This window comes from Harmonia axyridis, chromosome 7, assembly GCF_914767665.1.
Source record: "Harmonia axyridis chromosome 7, icHarAxyr1.1, whole genome shotgun sequence".
NCBI lineage: Eukaryota > Metazoa > Arthropoda > Insecta > Coleoptera > Coccinellidae > Harmonia > Harmonia axyridis.
Genome location: NC_059507.1, coordinates 24403914 through 24428019, shown reverse-complemented (window position 1 = coordinate 24428019; position 24106 = coordinate 24403914). Strand labels below are relative to the sequence as shown.

At 36.1% G+C, this 24106-nt stretch overlaps 1 protein-coding gene across 1 annotated transcript in view; it reads left to right on the top strand.

Moving 5' to 3' along the window:
* Positions 1-24106, top strand: part of LOC123683792 (carbonic anhydrase-related protein 10-like) — a 315162-nt gene that overhangs the window by 90498 nt on the left and 200558 nt on the right. The window contains exon 2 of the mRNA XM_045622685.1: positions 3818-3865. Within this exon, the coding sequence (XP_045478641.1) occupies positions 3818-3865 (48 nt within the window). The remainder of the gene's footprint in view (positions 1-3817; positions 3866-24106) is intronic.

The following is a 24106-nucleotide window of genomic DNA, read 5'->3' as shown; positions in this document are numbered from 1 at the left end:
AATGGCTGCGATGACGGGTTGGTCAGATCTTCAAAAATTAATATTTGCGAAGAAATCTCTGTCGGGTTTAGCGAGATTGTTCATTCAATCTCAAAAGGGGATAAAGACGTGGGCATCATTAAAAGAACGGCTGTGCGAGGAATTTGAAGTCCGTGTAAGTTCGGCGCAAATTCATAAACTCCTGGCTAGCAGGAGGAAGAAATCTAGTGAGAGTGTACAAGAGTACATTCTCGCTATGAGGGAGATCGGCAGTAGAGCCAATATCGAGGAGGAAGCGGTGATACAATACATTATAGACGGTATTGCGGACATTTCCGCAAATAAAATAGTATTGTATGGCTCGAAAAATTTTGGGGATTTCAAGCAGAAGGCCAAAATTTATGAGGAAATCACCAAGAGGGGAGATTCTCACTTTCAGAGAAAAGAGGTAAGGTCTAACGGTAATGAAAAGCGAACGGAGAAGAAAGAAAAATATTTCATTAAAGACGGGAAAAACGGTGCGCAAGCAAGCAGCGAATCTTGCTTTAGTTGCGGTCGAAGAGGGCATAAGTCAAGAGAATGTCCAGATAAAAGCAAAGGAACAAAATGCTTCCGATGCAATAAACATGGACATATTGCCGCGAGTTGCAGAGAAAAGGTTGAAACCACGGAAGTGGCCGTGGTAGAATCAGTGCCTAAAAATGCTATCAGACTTGTTTTTGGGGCGGTTGCGGTTGAGGCTCTCTTTGATTCCGGTAGCGACATAAGCATTATTCGCGAGGATATTTATAATTCATACCTGCGTCACTTACCGTTAGATAAAGACGTCACCATGATAAGAGGTTTGGGTCATTTCAAAGTGAAAACGATGGGTTCTTTGAAATTAGACGTGAAGATAGATGGACAATTGTTCAACCTTAAATTTCATGTTATCCCTAAGGGATCATTGGGATTTCAAGCGATTCTTGGTACCAATATTCTGAAACAGGCTACTGTTTTAATTGGGGAAGAAGGGATTAGCGTGAAATCGAAGGAACAAGCGGTTGCGAACAGTTGGTTGATGCATATCGCTATCAACGACGACGGACGACGACGACGAATTGATAAAGAACGCATCGAAACTCCACCTTTGAAAAGTAAAGACGGTAAACTGACCCAGACCTATAAAGCCAATCAGACGGAAGACGTGAAATTAAATATTAAGAGGGAACGCATAAACCAGGTAAAGATTACGACCGATGTCCCCAGAAGTAATAGTCAGGGGGAAAGGGTTAAAATGCGTGAAAAGGAAAATCGGTCAGTGGTTGCAGCGTTCGAAAATGACATGACGAAAGACGATAAAAAGCAAACAAGAAGTAAATGCGTAGATCAGGTACCTAAGGTACAAAGGGATGGCCGACGAAAACATGATCGACGGAGAAAGAAGGTCGAGACGTACCAGGTAGGAAAGCTTGTTGCGATAAGGCAAACGCAATTCGGCGCGGGTCAGAAGCGTAAAAGAAAGTTTTTAGGCCCATATGAGGTATCGCGACCAAAGAGGAATGACAGGTACGACGTGAAAAAAGTCGGGGTTCATGAAGGTCCTATGAGGACATCTACATGTGCGGAACTCATAAAACCGTGGATACCTCACAGAGATGAAGACGATGTCGAGTTCGGGTCGAACTCTAATTTTTAGGGGGGTCGAATTTAGGATCCAGTTTATTGTTTCCCTGTAAATAATGGCGATGGTCAACCGGAACCTATTAGTTTCTTTTAATGTCGAGGGCATGACAGTTTCAATAGATTTACAGGGAACGAATTGTACATAATGTAAAAAGGATGTGCTATTCTTCGGGATGTCGAAGAATGTCATATGTCGATGGTAAAACTTAAGGGATTTATGGGGTTGGGAAAGGTTTCGGAACAAGACGATTATGCCACATGTGTTTCATGCTTTTTCTCAGGCCCTAGTTCTTCTAGAATATTCCAGGAATCCGGAAGATCTTTGGGGGCGGTATGGCAAAAATCCTATTGGACTAGAGGGATGGTACCTTCCCCTAAGGGTGTGGTCAAACCGAGACAGGGTAGTTCCAATCGACAGAGAGGACAGTCAAGATTAAGCCGAAGACGGGAACAGTTAAGATTAAACCAAAGACGTGTACAGACGGTACAGTTTAACTTAAGTCGAAGACGAGACAAGTTCGGTCGGTCAACTTAAGACGTAAGACGTAAAGACGGTTCGCGGACTAGATTAAGACGAGTCGCGAACAAGTTAAAGACGAGACGACCGAAATCTTGAAGTACGACGAAGACGTTTCGAGTTATCAATTAAACGTGTTAAAGACGAAATTCAGTACCGTAGTGGGAAACTTGTAATTAAGACGTAATTAAGATCTTCCCAATACCGAGTTTGTACTGTATAATTGTGGCTTTGTAAATAGATGTGAATAATTCAAAAGAGTTTAATTATTACAAATCCAACAAAGTCACGGAGAAAAAGACGAAAGGCCAGGTAATCGAATCATACCTCTAGACGATCGATTAACCAAGCCTACATATCTTTCATTTCATTAAAAGTGTTCAACAAAATAATTGTGATGAATTGTTAATGAAGATAAATTGAAATTAATTTTCGTTTTGAATTTCCATCACGTCATTTTATGTGGTCGTGAAATTTCAATCTAATAACAATAGGAATTTTGGTATTGGATTATACTAATCCTGAATCCACCCTTCCTTTAAAGTATAACATGTTACCGCATACTGGTCGATTCGCTCAGCAGAGATGCTAGCAATCGTAAAGCGTTAGAAATCATCCAAAATCAAAACATCACTAAGGCAGTCATATTCTCAGATTCATTAAGTGCAGTGCTGGAAACTAAACTCTTCAATAGATATCATTACAGTGACTGTCAAAAAAATATGTGTGGCATTGATCCAGGAAAATAAAATAATAAGGTAATTGTGTTTTGGGTAGCAAGACATTTTAGGTTATGATAAAGCTCACCAACTTGCTAATCAAGGAGAAAGATGTAGAGGGAAATACACCCTGTATAAGAAAGAAAAGTTTTAATAGTTTAGGGTGAAAAATAGTTATGAATTTAAAAGACAATCTTGGCCAATTTATATATAACAAATATATCTTTATCCTATATTCATTGAACAACCCATATCGTCCACTCCCTATGGGTTTCGAAGGGAGAAAAATAAAACAGTTAGATATATAGAGTATTTACTCTGTATGTCTATTTACTTTGTTTATCATCATCACCAATCATGCTTGAGCGGATCCATGGTATCCACTATAGTGGATAAAGAAGAAGAAAATATTTCAATCTTGTGAACTGACGTTAATAAAGTCAGAGTTTTTTGACGTTTTGAAAAAACATTGAGTTTTAGAGTCCGATTAAAAGGAAATAAGAATTCTTTAAACGCTTATTCATTTGTGCACCCTTAGATACTACAGAACTAACTATGTATGTTTATATTTACTCAATAACCCTCAATCAGTATAAACAAATTTTTTCTTTGAAATTCTCAACATAATCACCTTCAAGAGTGAAGCATTTACTCCAAGGTTCTTCTTTCGACATGGGATTCAACTTCGGCAATACCTTCTTCATTAAACACAAATTTCTTTTCCTGGCACATCTTTTGAATGTTGTCTATGGAACAGTCTGAAAAGCACTCATGCAAACACCTGATTGAGTTTTATGAAGACCCTTTCAACAGCGAACCTTCGTCGTTCAAGATCAGTTCTTCCTCAAAAATCGAAAAATTCCAAACATTCTGACTAATTACCATTTCAAATTATGAAATAGATTGAGATTATATGCTAAATTAATTTTTTTTGCAGTTGGTTGTGACAATTGGCAAGAATGGTGGACGTACGATGGTATTTCAGGTAAGAATAACTAATAATCAAATTTTTACAATGCTATTTCAGATCAATCTTGAAATAAGACCACAAATATTTGATATTATTGTATAATCAACATGTAGAAAATCAACATAACTTTTTAACGAGCTTTCCGCCGACGAACGATGAAACATAGGTCTCAGAAGTTTCGACACAAATTCCTTCATACAATTCGAAAAAGAAACATGATTTGCGGCAATTTTTCAAAATATTTCAAATCAAAACATGGTGTGGCAAGGTGATATTTTTCTGGGAGAGTAACCGCTTCTTTCATCCAGAACTATTTTTTAGTGAAGCACTAGTACTGGTAGAAAAATGTGAAAACAAACACGGATCTATTACTACACTTTTTGGTTTGTTTTGTTTTGTCTTATCTGCTATCGATTTCGAGAAAAAAAAATTCACATAGTTCTGTAGTGATCCTCAGGGTAATCCAAATTATTATTTACATCCAGATAGTAAGCTGTGATGAATAAATTAATTATAATTTTGCTACTTATACACCCATTCTGTAGCGAAAATTAATAAAGATTCGATAAATAAATGAATAAATAAATGATAAATGAAAAAATAAAATAAATTATATAAACATTACTTAAAAGTGCGACTATACAAGAAACTCCCTGTATTTCGAAAAAAACAGAGCGTTTGTGGACTTATGTTTGTGGGACTATTTATTCTTGAAATTATCCAAGGAATCTCTCATTTTCCTTCGTAAGTCCATTTTACGTAAACCCAATATGAAGTAAGAACAATTGAATTGGTAATAAAAAAAATTATTTTGGTTCACACTTCATTATCGAACCTCTTTTCTCACATTACAGTTATGAGTAAACGTTGTTGTGAATTTTTTTTTCGTGAACCCCTTCCCCCCTAAGAAAAAAAAATCGACGGCCTTGGTTTCATTCAGTAGAAATTTGGACCAACAATTTTGAGATACACATTAATACACAATAATTTGATAGAAATACGGTTTTCCAACAATTTTATATGAAATTCAAAAAATATTTCTTCGGAATCTTCAAACCTTGTAAGTGTTAACTGTCGCTTCCACACACTACACGACCAACATACGAAACTACTTCATCTTCCCCAAGGCAACAAAATACCCTGGCAACTAGGTAGAAATATGCAAATCATCAGTCGTAAAAATATGAAGTGGGAGTTATTAGTGCAGCTACACGAATAAAGTTTATTCTCCGGGTCCTAAAAAGAAAATACCAAAGTATACAGGAAATGTTCGGTAATTTTCCACCGCCGTCAATCGTCTAGCATTTCAAGGAACACATAAAATTTCGCATTGCTCTCATAAAGGTGGGACACGTCGCATGTTAAACAAGCCACTTCTGCATCAAATTTTCTTCGAGACCGTACGCGGACGTGTGGATTTGTTCGAGGGCCGTCTCGGGATACGTCATATTCGAAGCAGGCTCTAAATTATACGGCCTCGTATAATTCGATCTTACTTTTCTTCCAACTGGGGTTGAAATTGGTACTTATTCGGTTTACATGGCGTTTTAGAACGTCGCTTTCGGAATTAGACGGGCTTTTACTGGAGGTGAATCAATCCGGCAGCTCGATTGGTGGTTTGAAATATCGATGTGTGTGGTTACCTTTAATTCTGAAAGTACGACATTTCTGCATCCAAAAAAGAAATGCTTCAATTGTAATTATCTTCTGCAAGATATTGTCAAGAGATAAGCCACCGATGTTCAAAGAGTTGTCGAGATAGCGAATTATCATAAATTTACGCATTCGCCATTTTGCAACTTTCGAATTTATCGTTCGTCACAATGTTTATAATTTTATAACCTTAACTCATAATTTTCCTTATAATGTTGGGCTTCCCATTCCGCCTCAACTCGTGATCTGATGAATCCAATCACTGTACTGCAGAGTGCCTCCTTCAAGCATTTCTTGTTCTTAACCTTTGTTGCTTACCTTTTTTCTTCAGTGGTCCACCCTTCCTTTATTTAAGCCTGGTTCATCGGCTCATGGATTTGATATTTTGTGATCTTCTTCCTTTCTGCTACAAATATCTGCCCTTTAAACTTTGTTCGAAACAAATTTCCTTCACCCGTTATTTGGTGCATTCGCCATTTTGCAATCATTATCGTTCGTCGTGATGTTTATAATTTATCCCCTCAAATCTTCATTGTCCTTATTGTGCTGGACTCCTTTTTCTTCATCGAAATAATTTCTGTCCCTAAACGATAAGTCTCGAACGAAAGAAAATCCATCTTGTTTCTTTCATAACTGAAAATATTTCCATCTAATAGAAGTTCCTATCTAATTGAAGTTTTTTTTCTTGTTGCAAAAGCATTGAAAAAATAATCTGCTACAAATATCTGCCCTTTAAACTTTGTTCGAAACAAATTTCCTTCACCCGTTATTTGGTGCATTCGCCATTTTGCAATCATTATCGTTCGTCGTGATGTTTATAATTTATCCCCTCAAATCTTCATTGTCCTTATTGTGCTGGACTCCTTTTTCTTCATCGAAATAATTTCTGTCCCTAAACGATAAGTCTCGAACGAAAGAAAATCCATCTTGTTTCTTTCATCACTGAAAATATTTCCATCTAATAGAAGTTCCTATCTAATTGAAGTTTTTTTTTCTTGTTGCAAAAGCATTGAAAAAATAATCTGCTACAAATATCTGCCCTTTAAACTTTGTTCGAAACAAATTTCCTTCACCCGTTATTTGGTGCATTCGCCATTTTGCAATCATTATCGTTCGTCGTGATGTTTATAATATATCCCCTCAAATCGTCATTGTCCTTATTGTGCTGGACTCCTTTTTCTTCATCGAAATAATTTCTGTCCCTAAACGATAAGTCTCGAACGAAAGAAAATCCATCTTGTTTCTTTCATAACTGAAAATATTTCCATCTAATAGAAGTTCCTATCTAATTGAAGTTTTGTTTTCTTGTTGCAAAAGCATTGAAAAAATAATCTGCTACAAATATCTGCCCTTTAAACTTTGGTCGAAACAAATTTCCTTCACCCGTTATTTGGTGCATTCGCCATTTTGCAATCATTATCGTTCGTCGTGATGTTTATAATTTATCCCCTCAAATCGTCATTGTCCTTATTGTGCTGGACTCCTTTTTCTTCATCGAAATAATTTCTGTCCCTAAACGATAAGTCTCGAACGAAATAAAATCCATCAGGTTTCTTTCATAACTGAAAATATTTCCATCTAATAGAAGTTCCTATCTAATTGAAGTTTTTTTTTCTTGTTGCAAAAGCATTGAAAAAATAATCCTGCCACATTTCATGAGAATCGTATCAATGGGAGATGAAACAAGAATATTTCGATGTCTTGAATTCTATCCATTATCCATTATCCACTATTGAATTATGTGACTTTACAAGGTTTTCCAATAAGAGGTTTCATTTTGAATAAACCTCTATCTGGGCAGCTCTCAATCTCGAAGCTGTCGACGTTTGACAAGTAAAAACTTCGACATTATTAAAAATGAGCAATACACACTCCAAAAACGTATTAAAATTGTCAAAATTCGCTACAAATATGCTGTAAATTGTACATTTTGCAAAGCTTGAGCTTTTTTGGGTCGTCGTGAAACACTTTTTCTGCCGGCAATTGAGAGACTGGTGAAAATATTTGATCTGTTGGGACAAGCTAGTGATTTGAAGAATCGAAACTGTGTGGGTCGTCGCTCTTACTTTTCTTCCAACTGAGGTTGAAATTGGTAATTATTCGGTTCACATGGAGTTTAAGAAGGTCGCTCTCAGAATTAGACAGGCTTTTACTGGAGGTGAATCAATTCGGCAGCTCGATTGGAGGTTTGAAATATCGACGTGTGTGGTTACCTTTAATTTTGAAAGCTCGAAATTTCTGTAGCCAAAAATGAAAGGCTTCAATTGTAATTATCTCCTGCAAGATATTGCCAAGAGATAAGTCACCGATGTTCGAAGAGTTGTCGAGATAGTGAATTATCAAGAATCTTCGCATTCGCCATTTTGCAACTTTCGAATTTATCGTTCGTTATAATAATTATAATTTTATAACCTCAACGCGCAATTTTCCTTATTATATTAGGCTTCCTATTCTGCGTCAAAACGTGATTTAATAATTCCAATCACGGTACTGCAGAGTGCCTACTTCAAGCATTTCTTGTTCTTTACCTTTGTTGCTTACCTTTTCTCTTCAGTGCTCCACCCTGCCTGTATTTAAGCATAGTTCATCGGCTCCAGAGAGTGCAATTCTGTGATCCACTCTCTTCATGCTATAAATATCTGCCCTTTGAACTTTGTTCGAAACAAATTCCCTCTAGCCGCTATTTGGCGCATTCGTCATTTTGCAATTATTGTCGTGCGTCGCGATGTTTATAATATTATACTTACAACTCGTAATTGTCCCGATTGTGCTGGACTCCTTTTTCTTCATCGAAATAATTCCTGTCACCAAATGATAAGTCTCGAACGCAATAAAATCAATCTTATTTCTTTAATGACTGAAAAAATGTCCATGTACTAGAAGTCACTTAGGTCGTCTGTTGGGATAAGCTAGTTATCGAAACCGTGTGGATCGCTCAAGAACAACTGAGATTATCATTATCATTACTGATATAGCCTGTAATGTGACGAAAACCTAGGTTTGTAGATTTCCCGTCTATCTTAAAAATTAGGCTATGATTAATAATTCGAATTGGTCATGCAAAATTCCATGAAAAAAATACTGGGCTACAACCGTAGCCGTAAAAAAATGTATATATTGGCATGACAGAGAATTTTCAATTCAGAAAAAAGTACCTCATCGAGCTGAAATCGAACCCGGTTCCTCCGAATCACTAGTCCAGAGCTCTCACCAATGATCTACCGAGGAAGCCGAGAAGTACGTGTTCGATGCCAGCTCGAGGAGGTACATTTTCCGGAATTAAAAATTTTCATGCCAATAAATATTCTTTTAGTTATATATTGCTTTCTACAATGAAATAAACATCTTCAACTAAAAAAAAATTCATCCAGTGCTCTTTCATTTATGCGCGTTATATATAGGGCTAAAATGTCATTGATTTAATGGAATTTGTTCCTTGATACAATACTTGATATAATTGATGAACAACTTTTCATTGTATTGAGTTTTTGTTCATCGGTTGAAAAATGACGACTATATTTTTCTCTACTTTTATATGGTAGATATCACGACAAATTTAAGTATAGTTCTATGAATAACAATGTTTCCTAATTTTGATATCGTATCATTCATAAAAATATTAAATCTCCTAGTGGAACGATCATCACGCACTTTCATAGGTTCTTTGCTTCAAAAAAAAAACACAATAGTCATCTGAATGATTCTCTTTCATTACAATAAAAGGCTGGAGGAATTATTGAGAAAAAAGTTGAGAAAAAGACAAATCAGATGTAAGGACCACAAAACTGTTGTCATATATTACCGGGTGAATTCTTTAGATTGAATCAGTTGAAAATCTCGAAAAAAAAAATTTTATGGAAAAAAAATCGAAACAAACAATTATTAGGCTTCCTAGAAATAACGCTTTTAGTTTTACGTCTCAACTCTAAAAATCATACCCTAAGGTAATATATGCCAACAATTTTGTGGTCCCCTAAAGGTTCTATGAATAAAGAGGCGCTGAAATGCTCTTGACACCTGATTTGTAATTTTCTCGATTTTTTTTTCCATAATTCCTCCGTCAATCGATTTAATATCACAATGAGGTCCACTACACGTCACATGAATGTGACGCATTGTTACACGCCAAATAGTGGCTGTATTACCGACATTACAGACAATATTGATTTACGAATCTATTCATCGGTACGAGGACATCAGTGACAGTTATTGTTAGTTACAATTCCGTTTGTTAGTTACGTCGTCGGTTTGGATGGAGTGGAAGAATGGGAGTTTACAATGGAAATACTGGATGTTAGGGGTACGTACATCCATTCATGAATAGTGGGAGTATGTACACTTGAAAGCGGTGAGCTAAGTTTGAAGGGTAATTGGAAATTCGATAGAAACAGGAGTGATTATCGTTATCCTTGAAGTCCGGTTTAAGTATCCTTCGTTGATAGCTTGAGGTTTGGATTATAACAATGCCAGGAGTGACCTTTAGCTTTTAATGTGATTAAGGATGGTGTATTCCACAAGAAATATGATTGCCTGGATGTAAATCCTATCAATTCAATAGACTGATTACACAGGGAAACAGCTGTTTTGGTGTCGAGTTTTCAGAGCTGATTCTATATAGATTTGATGTCCTTAATTTAAATAACGTATTGATTTTTACCTAGGAGCTCGAATTTTTTAGATATATAATTTTAGAGAAATATGAGTTATTTCAACTCGAATACGTTAGTATAGTAAACAAAAGTGATACGAAATTCTAGTTATACAAAATACAATATTGTGTTGTACCAACAAACAAAAAAGAAGAAGAAATCAAATTGTCACTCAACACTTCGAAAACTTCTTTTCCGCGACATTCTTGAATGTTTTTTTTAAACAGTCCCTTTTTAAACCCCAGGATTAATCTGCCATAATGTCCATGTCTCATCTTCCTTGGTAACGGTCTTCTAGAACATCAATATCTTGGTGAAATCTTTCACTTTTTTCCTCACTCATGTCTCCCAAACGGTCTAAGTGGCTGTGTAAATAGCGTATTTTAAAACTCATATTGCATCCTGAAGATTTGAAACTATAAAGCATCTTGTTAACCATTTCAACATAGTTTTGAGCTTTATGTTTGCCTGGAAAATTTTATACAATTGTAACAAATGATGTCAAAGCTTCTCGTTCAACTTGATTCATTGAATCCCTGCTTTGATTTCTAAGCTCAATTCTTATCAAAAATCTTTACAAATTGCTTCATTGAGCCCATCTTTATATGTAACGGAGGAATTTTTATTTTTTCTTTTACTTACCCGAGATAGGGGATTAAAAGGGTCAGTTCAGGTACCTGATAGGCAATGGTTCCACTTTTTATAGATTTACCGGGAATTTACCCAATTACAGACTGACAATAAAATCATTGCACCTACATTAATGAATGAATAATAATTTTAGAACTCTCATAAATGAATATACTGAATGAAACCCACATTGATAGATGAGTTGATATATCTAAACAATGTAGAGCTAATAGGGAAAAACGGAACAAATATAGTTTAAATCATCTCTAAAATCCCAGGCATAAAAAAAATTTTGTTGTTGTTCTGTTATCTGAACTTTCAGATCCACTTAGGGAGTTCAAAGGTAGTGGTAACCACAGTTTTTCAATAGCACTTATACAATTTGAAAAAGTTATAATGACAACATTGTATTATATAAAAATATCTGTCTATAATACTGAATAACGTCGTCCATAAATTCTTGTGAGATTTTTATCAGTATGTTTACACAAATAAGCATTGATCTTGATGAAACAATTCAACAATTTCTGAATATTGTTGAAGGGTGTTTCTTGGTATAATTAGATGGCATAATCTACTCAACACAAATGAAATAAGAAATGTCGATAATTCATATACAGTGTTGCCATTGAAGCAATCTCAAATTGTATTATTCCTTTTGTAAAACCTGTTAGAACTGACCCTTGGGTGTTTTCACTCTGTGGCTTTTCGGGTTTTAGTCAGCAATTGACGTGAAGTATTCGGTTTTTTCCTGAAATCTCATTGATGTTATTATTATCTTTTTCAATATTTTCATTCGGTTTTGCAACGAATTTATTATGCCTCTCGTTGTATTGTGGCCGTTTGTCTTTCAATGCTCGGCTCAAACCGAGGCTCAAACGCATCAATTGCGTTCGATTACGATTGCTTTGGATTGTTTCAGTCGGTTTAAACTGCTCTTAATACATCACGCCGAGCTATTCTCACCAAATACTGAGCATGACCTTGGAACCGCGAATATTTGGTCAGGCCGTCTTCTTATGCATTCTTGGATATCAGTGAGCTCCGTCATTGTTCGGCAAAACACACACGCACCTCTTGCACCGTGGTCACGTGATGTATCATCCGTTCCCACCTTACACTGCACGCTCCGCACCGATGTGGATTTGCCGTACGCAGTAATTGTATGACATCTACGATCTTCTTATTTCGACTACCACTTACCACTACAGTCATCTTTTGCAAAACGGCGGAAGCAAAGTTGTACACCTAATGCTCTAATGAAAATAACGAAAAAAGGTAAGGTCATGACCAAATGTAACACCCTGTAATACTCAGCATCCAAAAGAACGTCGTCTTCTGCAACAAAACCGAAAAAAAAACGCTTCCGGATTCGTTTCACTTCCCGAGCTAAAAATATCGTGTAACGATAGCGACAAGGTTCGAGCACGGTGTCCCTAAGGGCACGGTGTCCTATCTAATCCTCACATACCCAGAATAGAGACGGAGAAATCAAATAAAAAGAACTCCCAATTCAATAATTCGATGGAGGGGGGGCCATAAAGGATATCTGCGACACTGCCTAAGCGGCTGCTAACAAGAGCCAGTCTCGGGATTGTGCCTTGGGGCTGCGTTCCGATAAATAATCATAAAATTCAGGATGTTCAGATGGAGTACAGGGTGGTATAAGGGTGAAAACAGGAATTCTTTCAATTTTTTGTGGCTGTTTTGTCGTTCAACCTTTCGAAATGAATAACAAATCGAACGATGAAATAGGATTAATGTTTTTGAATTGAATTTAGCAACACCGCATATTGAGATTCACTGTAGGAAAATGTTATAATTTTTTTTCTATTTCAGTATTGAAATGAGATCATTACAGTTCTAAAAACAGTGCTGTAATAAACTCATTACAGCATCGTTAAAATAGGGGGGGAATCAATAAAATGGGGAGAAAATAATAAAAAAAGGAAATAATAAATAAGAGAATATGTGTGTATAATTATAAGCTAGTGAAGTGAAAATACTAAAATGGGTTCATGTATATTTGTTGATTTTGAAACTGTTTAGATGTAATGATTGTTACTGTCAGGCACAAACCATTGGTTAAATTGACAGTATTTCTTGAAAATTATTGTACTAAATTTGGTGAAATAAATAATATTGATTGATTGATTGTTATCAAGTTATATTTTTCGTTTTGTGGTTGTCTTCACTGCCTTCCAATCCTATCAAATTTACATTAAACATAATGTATAATTTGGATATAGTGAAATGATTTGCAGCATTATTCGCAATTTCTCTTGATTCAGGTGGTGTTAAATCGATTTCGTCACACATAATTAATGAATTTAATGCGTAATTTTAAATTATTTGAAAATTCAAAACGTAGGTTCAAATTCAAATTCCGTAATCTGTCAATTTTAGTAACAATCACCAACTTCCAAGATACAATACAAAAGTCACTAGGATGTATAATTTGAATTTTTCATTGAATTTCGTCAATATTTCACAAAGTTTGACTGAAATAGAGAAAATATCGTCTAATACTTGTTGCTGAAGGCAATTCCAACACTCTTTCGCATTCGTGTTGGAATAGGAGCCCATTCTGCAACTTGTTATAGAATATACCATTATTGGAATATATCGAGTCCAATATTAAAATTACTCTTCGAGTTTGTTGCTTCGACAAGAATTCCTGAGCGCTCGTTCATTAATGACCTTGAAGACCAAAGGACTGTATACATATGAGCATATGTATATGTATATAAGATGTCATTTTTATGATGGGTTAGTTTATCTACATAGACGTTCAACTTTGCTCACTCCGTTTTTTCCGATATTCGAGGCTTCATTATAAGAAACTGGTAATACATTTATGATTCAAAGTATTGTTCATCACTGGCCACTACTTTCTCCCATCTTTCGGGCAGCGTACGAATCCCGCGTTGAAAAAAATGGTCAATTTTCGAAGCGATCCACGAATCGATACAATTTTTACTTCTTCATAAGACCGAAAGTGCTGGTCAGACAGGCCGTGTGCTATTGTTCGAAGCAAGTGATAGTCCGAGGAAGCAATGTCTGGAGAAAACGGCGGGTGGGGTAGGACTTCTAATTTCAACGTTTCCAAGTATATTTTGACCACTTTCGCAACATGGGGTCAAGCATTGTCATGCTCTAAAATCACTTAAGCATGTCTCTCGTTGTATTGCGGTCGTTTGTCTTTTAATTCTGGGCTAAAACGTATTGATTGCGTTCGATAACGATCACTTGTGGTTGTTTCAGTTGGGTTTAACAAGTCATAATATATTACGCCGAGCTGGTCCCACCAAATACTGAGCATGACCTTGGAACCGTGAATATTCGGTTTGGCTGTTGACGTGGAAGCATGACCGGGATATCCTCATTATTTTCTACGTTTGAGATTATCGTAATGCACACATTTTTCATCTCCAGTTACAATACGATGCAGAAATCCTTTTCGTCTTTACCTTGTAAGCAGCTGTTTAAAAGCAAACAAACGCCGTTCAACATCTCCCGAATTCAACTCGTACGGCACCCAATTTCCTAGTTTATGAATCATTCCCATGACTTTCAGGCGTTTTTAAATGGCTTGTTGCGTCACTCCATTGATCCTGCCAATTTTTGTCGTGTTTGATGCAAGTCTTGATCGAGTAATGCCTCCAATTCTGCATCTTCGAAAACCTTCTCTCTTCCACCGCCATGGTGAACGTAAAAATCACCGTTCTAGAAGCGTTGATACCACTCTCTGCACATTCTTCCACTAAGAACGGCCTCACCATAGGTATTTGGGAGCATTCGATGAGCCTCAGCCGTAGATTTATTTATATTGAAGCAGAAAATCGAAACCTTCCACAAATAACGAGAGTTTGCTCGTAAGCTGACATAGTTGATCGAGAATAACTTTATGATATAGACTCAAATCGACTAATATTTCAATGGCAATATTTTCAAAATTACATTAGCTACTCGTACAGCTACGATTTATTTATTTCGACTACAACTCATCTCTACTGCCATCTATTGCAATACCGCGAGAGCAAAGTTGTACACCAATAGATGATATATTATTATGAAATAATAAGTTTGAAATTTGGCATGGACATTTGAACAAAATTCATCGCAAATCTTAAAATTGTTATTTCATATCTACAAAAAAAATTTCACCTCATCTCCTTTGTCATTGAAATGGAAAGGGTTTTTTGAAATATTATTCTTTTTTTTCTGGTTCTAGTGATGCAATCAAAACGATATTTCACATTGAATTTTAAGTTTGAAATCAATTATTCTATAATTTGTGCTACCTCAGGATATAATACCAATGTGTTCAAATGAAATGTCGAAAGTCAAACGGATAACGAGGATGATTCCCCCTTTCCTTCTATAAATAGTGGAAGTTCAATTATACAGAAGAGGGGAGTAGGTATATTCCTTACCTCTGCAAATATTTGTTTGTGGTGTTAGTTTATACTCGTAATTGTCTCTGGGCAGTTGCAACTGGACCAAACCATTTCAAACACGTCTACATGACGTACTTTCCTACCATTAAAGCAATGCTGGAAATAGTTATTTGTTTTACTAGGCAGCAAAGTATAAGATTGACTGCCGCGGCAGATAGATCATAGCCTCGTTACGCTCGGCTAGGAATTCTGCCAGGTTATCACCCTGTATAAGTGAACTTAGATTACAGATGAAGTCAGGGAAATATTACAATTTAATCAATACTATTCTATTAAATACAACAATTACTATTCTGTTGACTGATCAACGAGTCAGAGAGAAATTCCTTAATCGAAAAGAAACACTTCCGCAGCAATAACTCCTTAATTACATTGTTGAATGATTGTTTGTTCAAAGATTTCAAATGGGAGGGCAAATGGTTAAACAATCTAACTGTGAGTCCAATGTTTAGGAACCAGAAACACCTGTGAGTTACGTGTTTTGTGATCATGCGAACTAGCTAGTTTTTTTCCAATTATTCTCATTATCTTTAGCGTATATGAGATATTTATATATAAACATGGGAGTGACAGTAATTTATTGGCGACAAATATAGGCCGACAGAATGCACGATGGTTCAAACTAAAAATGAGACGTGTTACTCTTTTCTGTACCACAAAAACTCTAGAGAAGGAACTACAGTCTCCCCAGAGCAAAATATTGTGATAGATATGACAGTTGACAAGGCTGTAATAAATATCAATGAGAGAACTAAGTAGTTGAGAAGTTTTGAGTCAACTTATTGCGAAGTAAGCATTATTGATTTTTTTGGATAGGACATCAACGTGGGTTGACCAACTAAGACTTCGATCCATGTGGATCTCAAGGAATTTAGTACAATCTGTTGGATTTATAGTAGTATCCAGACAATTTATTTTTAACAGACCTCCTTCATAGTTTCTGAATCCGAAATACAAACAAGCTGTCTTACCTATATTAACTATCAAATTGTTACGGCGACACCATGACAAGAACTCAGCCATAATTTTTTTCACAAGCTCTCTGGAGCTCATCACAACTTCGAACCGCGTTTACGATGGATGGGTGATCAGCAAATAATATAAGTAATAAGCAGGATAAATGAGGCTGTAAGTCATTTATAAAAAGCAAGAATGATAGAGGTCCCATTACAGAGCCCTGTGGACACCCATATCCATATTATATTCTGTGGAATAATGTTTATCTTTTCTCACTGACATAGTTCTGTGATGAAAAAAACGCAGCCCGTCGGAAAAAATATTGATATATCATATACTATCATTTGCCAACATCTGATGAATTATTTTTTGGTTTTTGTGATTCAAAAACAAAAAAAAGATATAAAAATATCATATTTTCATTATACCCACACAAAAAAAAAGAGAAGAACAAAATATTAATTGGTTTGTTTATTTTTTTTTCATTGGACCTCAGCCAAAAAAAAATTTTTGCTAGTCGTGATTTCGCAAGTAAGAGAAGCAACCTATCGCCGGAATTTTCACGAGAAACCGACAAAGCCAATCAACCGCGAACGGTTAAAACCCGACGCAACAGCGAGTAGCTGAGTTCAGTTCGTCGACAAGCCGATTGAGGCTAGAGCAAATATTGTGCTACATTAATGTCGTCTGTATTCGGTGTCAACCGCACAATTGATTGATAATCCCTCCGACATCCAGGAAAGGGAGGCTGGATAACGCTAAATGCACATTCGGGCCTCGATGTACAAGATGAGTCGTGAAATTTAGAGCGGTTAAATGGCCTCAGTTATCGGAAAAGTTGGATTATTTCGCGGGAGTTTTCCCCAGCGGGTTTTACGTAGTTGAATCTTTCGGGAATGGGTGGTTATAATAGATTTTCTCCGATTTCCGCTCATTGTTTCTGATGAAGGCACAATCCTGAGCTTCTCTGAAAAACTCTGAGTAGTTTCCGAGAAATGCTCTCGAAAATTCGTTCAGTCTATCTTTCGACTTCACACACTGCACAATAGGAAATGGAAATAATTCAGAGGGTGAAATTATATTTTTTTCAATTCAGGATTTTCAAGTCTGGTAAGCCCGAGGAAAATAACATTGAAGATGATGCGGAAATATTCCAGAACATGTGAATTAAACGTACATGGGACACCAATATTCTGTAGTTCTGTGGCTAATCCGTTCATTTTCTGTCACATCTTGTAGAACAAAATCGTGCGAGAATACTGCAGATTCGCACGGATTTCATGGTTATATTTTATTGAAATATGTAGGTACTCAAATCTCCCCTGGCACGGATTTATCTATTATCGGTCAGATTTGTGATACAAACTTTTCGGCCAACTCAGATTTTTCAATGCAAAAACCACTAAACGATATTTATGGAAAAATTCCATTGATTCGAATAAAATTTCATTGAGTTCGAAAGAATAATGTAAAATGCTCGTACAGAAAAGGCTCATTTTAACACTCGTGCATTGAAAAACTCGTTGCTTTGTGGCTCGTTTTTGAATTTTGAACTCGTGGAAGAATATCAATGCCTTCTGCATTTGTATTATGTAAATAACTATTTTAGCCAAAACGAATATTGAAGTATAATTGCTTCGCCAAAAATATTGATTCTAGAAAAATAGGGTGGATATATAAATTGTAGGAAATGTTTTTTAGTTCAATATTGCATATATCTGTTTTTATCATAAAATGAATCGGAAAGGAGATGTTCCCCAAGAATTATTTCGGGGTTTATTTTTCGAAAATTGTGGCACGAGCGGCAAATATATGAGGTGACAAATCTATTAAATCATCAATTTTCAAAGCTTTTCAGGTAACTCCTTTTTTTCACACAAAATGACAGGAATAATTCAAAAAAAGAAATTTTTATGACAATTTCACCTATGCCCGATGCCATGGTGAAGCACTCTGAAATTCTCAATTCCGTATGGAATATTTTATTTAATTGATCTTACTCAAATGATCCTACAAAGAAAAGTGAGATATTTAATCGTTGTCTACAACTAAATTTCATTAATCGAAAAATCTATGAAGTGCCCCATTTGTCTGGGATCCCGGATGGAAAACGATTTAATCATAAACATATCATAAACAGTTCTTAGGGGTTCCTCAACAACAGAAATTGTTTTTTTTATATTTGAATTTTGTTATGTTTTATCGTGATTTTGTTTATGTTTCGATTTTGAAATATTTAATATTTTTGATTCTCTTATACAATAACTTTCATAAATAAAAGTGTTTTTTAAGGTCCCTTTTCATCATATGACGTGCGCACTACACAATAAAACTGCTGAAAATCAAGTAACTCGATAAATAAATACTTGACTTGACCAGGGCCGTCACCTGGTCGGAGGCAGGGTAGGTGGAAGCCTAGGGCGCCAAAATTCAAGGGCGGCATTTCAAGCTTGATCTACAGAAATCACATGTGTAGAAATTCAAAGTACCAAATGGGATTCAATTGAGTCAGCAACAATAGGAAGAAAACCGACAAATTCAATCAACAACAAAAGCCATCAAAGGTGCCACGTTATATATCATATCCATAAATATCCAGATGTCACGTGAAGCTGTTTACGAGTTATTGATGCTTAAAAGACATATGCACTCATCAGGCTTGTCGGCGTTCGCTTTCGTAAAAGTTGCTGAATTTTATTGCCAATTGGGGAGGGACCCGGAACCCGATTTTTAAATATTAATTTTTAGCATTATGCAGAATGAGCTTCTGTTAAGCCCAGTGAAATAGCTTGAATATTAAGTTAAGCCCTCAATTTCTAGTTTGAAGACAAAATCTTGTACGTTACACACAGAATATTAGAGTTTTAACGCACTCATGTCATTAAATGTTTTAAACTTTCATATTCTGGAGTTGATAATATCCATATCCTACTTTTTACGTAAATAATTATTATTGATAGGTGCTCTGGAATCTTGACAACAAAAACAAGACGAAAACAAACCCTTTCACGAAATCTGAATATCTAATTCCAATCGCCTGCTTTTCCTCTGTCCTTCTCGATATATCCCCGCATAATTTCTACTGTAACTTCGTATCAGGGTTGCAGATGTACGGACATGCATCCCCTCCCTGTCTGTTTTACATATGTAAGCCACATGTTACAGGGACTTTATTTTCGCGGCAAGTTTGTATTCAAATTCCATTTCCCACTTGTCGACATCACAGTGTGCGGACAGCGCCACACTGACCGTGGGGCGAACGAAGAAATTATTTGATCCGCAGCCCGCTCGATTTGCATAGGGGAAAAGTTTGGCAGATGGTGGTGGGATCGCAGTCTGTTCTTCCTGGGTTTTTTACGGGATGAAGATAGGGCCCCGCCTTGGGAGTTGTTGAGAATTGAGGTTCTGCTGGGTTTGGAATATATTGTTGTGTTAGTTTTCGGAGGAAGTTTTGATTTTAAACGCGTATCGCTGTGTTGTCAGATGAACAAGGAAGTTCGTGTAGTTTTTGAGAGATCGATCTCAGAATAGATCACTTTATGATTTCCTTACAATGTTTATTATTTTCGAATTTTGAGCCAGGAGTGGTCTCAGATAGGTGCGATTTACCTATGCGGTAACGTAACCAGACGTTCCGTTACCAGACGAAAATATTGGTTATTCGTGTCCAATGTCCTTTGAATTCACAGACACTTTTTTGAGATATGTTCACCTGTCGAAATGTCAGCTGTTGTATTCAAACGCGAAACTTCCTTTGAAGAAGTTTTCCAAAGAAGTTCAATCATAATGAGATTTTAATTCATTTTGAGATCATACCACACACATCGAAAGTTGAACACGAAATATTATTCAGAATATAAAAGAAAATTTTCATTCATGACCATGGATATTTTGAAGCGAAATTTAACGGTCAGATAGTACTCGATACGATCTTCAAAATTAGTTTTCGCAACACCCCTCATCTTTATTCAAAATCAGAGAGTTGTGCTCACCTCGTTAGGGGATTGATGATAGTAGAATAAAAAAGCGAAAAAGTTGTTCCCCCTCGAATAATTTTCATTTTAAAGTCGAAAAATCGAGATGTTAAGTCTTCGTTGGACCTCCCTGTATAACATTATATATAAATTTCTCATCAAACTATAAAAACCATCAAAAGCTTCAGTTTTCACATTTTGTTGTGAATTTTCATAACTCCAAATTCTTCAATCCTCTTTGTTTGGTACATCCGACGCTACATCATTTAACAAAAATTGAGCTACATCATTGATTCAAATTCAATTTCTCAATGTTCACAATTGAACATTTATTTTGATGGAACAATGTAACAATCATTTATAAACGTTGAACCGTGTATTTTTCCATAATCAAATTCCATAACCTACTATGTATTCAAAAATTACAGAAGAAATGTCAAAAATTATACACAGCGTTGCCATTATAATCCTTTTGAATTATGCATATGAATGTTAGCTTGGTTAATCGATCGCTTAGAGGTATGATTCGATTACCTGGCCTTTCCTCTTCTTTTCCGTGACTTTGCTCGGGTTTGTAATAATTTAACACTTTTAATTATGTACATCTATATACAAAGCCACACTTACAGTACAAACACAGTATATATGGTACTGAATTTCGTCTTATCGTTGAGTGTTAATTACGAAACGTCTTCGAATATCAAGTTTCAGTCGTCTCGTCTTTAATTCGTTCGCGACTCTTCTTATTCTAGTCCGCGAACCGTCTTTTCGTCTTTACATCATACGTCTTAAGACTTGACCGACCGAACTTACTCTTAAATCGACATAGACTGAACTTAGACTGTCTTCTGACTAAAACTTCCTCGGCTTGAACTCGGACTTGTACTTGGCCACACCGTTAGCATCACTCCGATATCGGGGGAAAGTATCAAGTACCACCCCCAGTCCAATAAGAGTTTTGCCTCACTGCCCACAAAGCTCTTCGCGGATTCCTGGAAATCTCAGCCCTGCCGTGGAATATTCTCGAAGGACTAGCACGTGATACGCAGATGTGACATCTGGTACCAACGTCTCGTTTTCGAGCTTTCCAAACCCCAGTAAATCTCTTAAGATTTACATTCGCATGATATGTCTTCGACACCTCGAAGAATTACATCTTCCTCCACATATTATTTACAAAAATAATTTGTTCCCTGCAAATCCATCGAAACTCTCGTCCCTCGACGCCAAGCATCCTGTTGACCATGTCACTTATTTACAGGGAACAATGACTGGATCCTACATGAATTCTGATGAAAAACCCTCAACTGATCATTGTGTATATGTTGGTATACAATAAATGTACCGTTCATTGATATTCTTAGCATATTCACACAAAAAAATAATCTAAAATTTTACAAGAAATCATTTCAATATCCATTTTAGTCAATACAAATTTATCATACTCCAAAAAAAAGCACTGTGACAATGCTACAATAGAAAACAAAGTTGTTCTCACCCCCGTACCACTTCGAAACTTCATAACCATGAATAACACGACTGGTCCTTGCGAAAAGTCGAGAATCGATGAAAACCAGCGAATATTTCCCGAAAATAAAGACGTACGACCGCAATATCGTAAAGTATATGAAAGGGAGGGAGCTGCCACACTACATCTCCTCCGAAAGTAGGTAAGGCAGCGTCTTAACGAGCTATTTAGACACCCCCGCTGTCAGGGGTAGACTGTAAATTCCACAGTTAACTCTCAGACCTGATTCCGCCAGCGCGTCTGACAGCACGGATTTAAAATATGTCCCCATTCGGGACGTTTTATAAGTCTACCCGACGTTGTATTCAATTTAAAATTTTTAATTCGGTCTTTGATTATGACACTGTCGAAATTTCTCATTCTCTCTCGAGGGTATTAGGTCGGAGATCCTCTTCGTTATGTCAGCGTGATTTATTGAAACGCCCCCTGGCGGAGGGAGAACGAAACGAGGAGACGGCTGACTTTTGACATCGGCACAGAGGGAAATGATTGATGTAGATTGGATGTGTATTAGAGCTTGTGGTTTCGTCTTTCATTCGATATTTTACGTTGGTTGGTACGCGGTATTTTTTAAGATGGATGGCAGATGTCCGAAAATTTATTACACCGTGTTTTCTCGTTCTTTGGGTATTTGACACTATGCAATAGCACATTGGTTGAAATGCTATCTGAATGAGTGTGTGAGGGGAATACCCTTAGTGTATCTTGTGAGAACAAAACTATTCAATGGTATGGTCAAAATCAATGATATAAAGAGCGGAATCGACTTTTACAAAAAGGTGAGATGCACAATGTCTACATTTCTTGACCAAAGGCTCAACCAACCAATGTTTCAATTAGTTGGATGGATCAAAGAGAAAAACAATATTGTTTTCATACACGACCATTTCCTATATAGTAATTTGGCTTTCCTTATCATTGGTTGAAATTCAAACATCTTTATTATTTTTCTCGTGGTCACTTGACATGAGTCTCAATCTTTCTCTCTCTAATGCTGAAGTCGATGCATTGTATTGCACGACCGCTCGAGGACTCAACTATATATTATTAGATCATTGCTTAAAATCATCGTCAGTTAACCTCAATTTAGCTTTCCAATGAGCGAAACTCTATGGACGTTAATGTAGAAGAAATACGGAACTGAAGAGGCAAGAGAAATTATATTGTCAAAGCATTTTTTACCGTTGATATACAATTCTCCTTGTACGTCAATTATTATTTGAGATCATTAAGTCTTAACGTCCGTGATGCTTAATAATTTTTTGCATAAATCTCATTATTTTTTTATTTAAAAAAATTATGTAGAGAAGTCGGTTATATATACTCCACCATCCCCTAGCAACCGGTAAACAAGTCCCACTCTTTTAGCAACATATAAATCTGATTCCTTTGAATAATTTTGTCGAATAGAAGAAAACCATCAAAAATGATTATAGTTCAACATTCAAAATTATTCGAATATTCAACAAACATCTATTATTTCTATGAATTTCTGTTATGTAATTTTTCTGGCAATTCTGGCGCAAAAAGTACTTATTTGTCTAGATTTCGCGGATATTATCACAAATGGTATAAACAAATATTGTCTTGTGGAAAATACTCACCTTGTGAAATGATTACCTTTCAAATGAAATGAAAAAAATTTTAAGCTCTTTGGAGGAAAGGTTCGATTTCTTCTTCAGATACAAAAAAAATAATTCGTGTTTTTTTCAACACCTTCTTGCTTCTACAAAAAACAGTTAACTTAGAGCAAAGTAGAGAACCTATTACCAGATGAATATTACATATGTTATGAAAATAAATGGTCCAAGCACACCACCCTGCAGTACACCTAATAGAGGTATGAATGCCAAACTATACAGCACCATAGATTACATCTTGACTTCCTCAATCTAGGACATACTCCTTACAAATTTTTCAGTTGTTAACTCCTTTCATTTTTTCATAAAACATGTGAGTGAGCTGAATGTTTACTCATCAGAGAAAAGGGTTGATTGGTATAAAATGAATGAGATCAAAGGTATTGCTTCCTTTAATGGAGGCAAGAGTACCAAGTATTTGATTGTTTGCAATCATAAAAGTATATACTAGGTAGTCCAACGAAAACTTAACACCTCGATTTTCCGACTTTTAAATGAGAATGTTTGGAATTTATTGATATTTTATTGATATATTTTATTTATATGAGAACAGACTCCAATTTCTGATTCGAGGGGAACAACTTTTTCGCTTTTTACATCTCCGTATCTGCAATCCCTAACGGGGGTGAGCACAATTCCTGGATTTTGAACAGGGCTGAGGGGTGTTGCGATAACTTATTTTGAAGTTCGTATCGAGTACTATCTGACCCATAAATTTTTCTTCAAAATATCCATCGATAATGAAATAACGAAAATAGTAAAAGA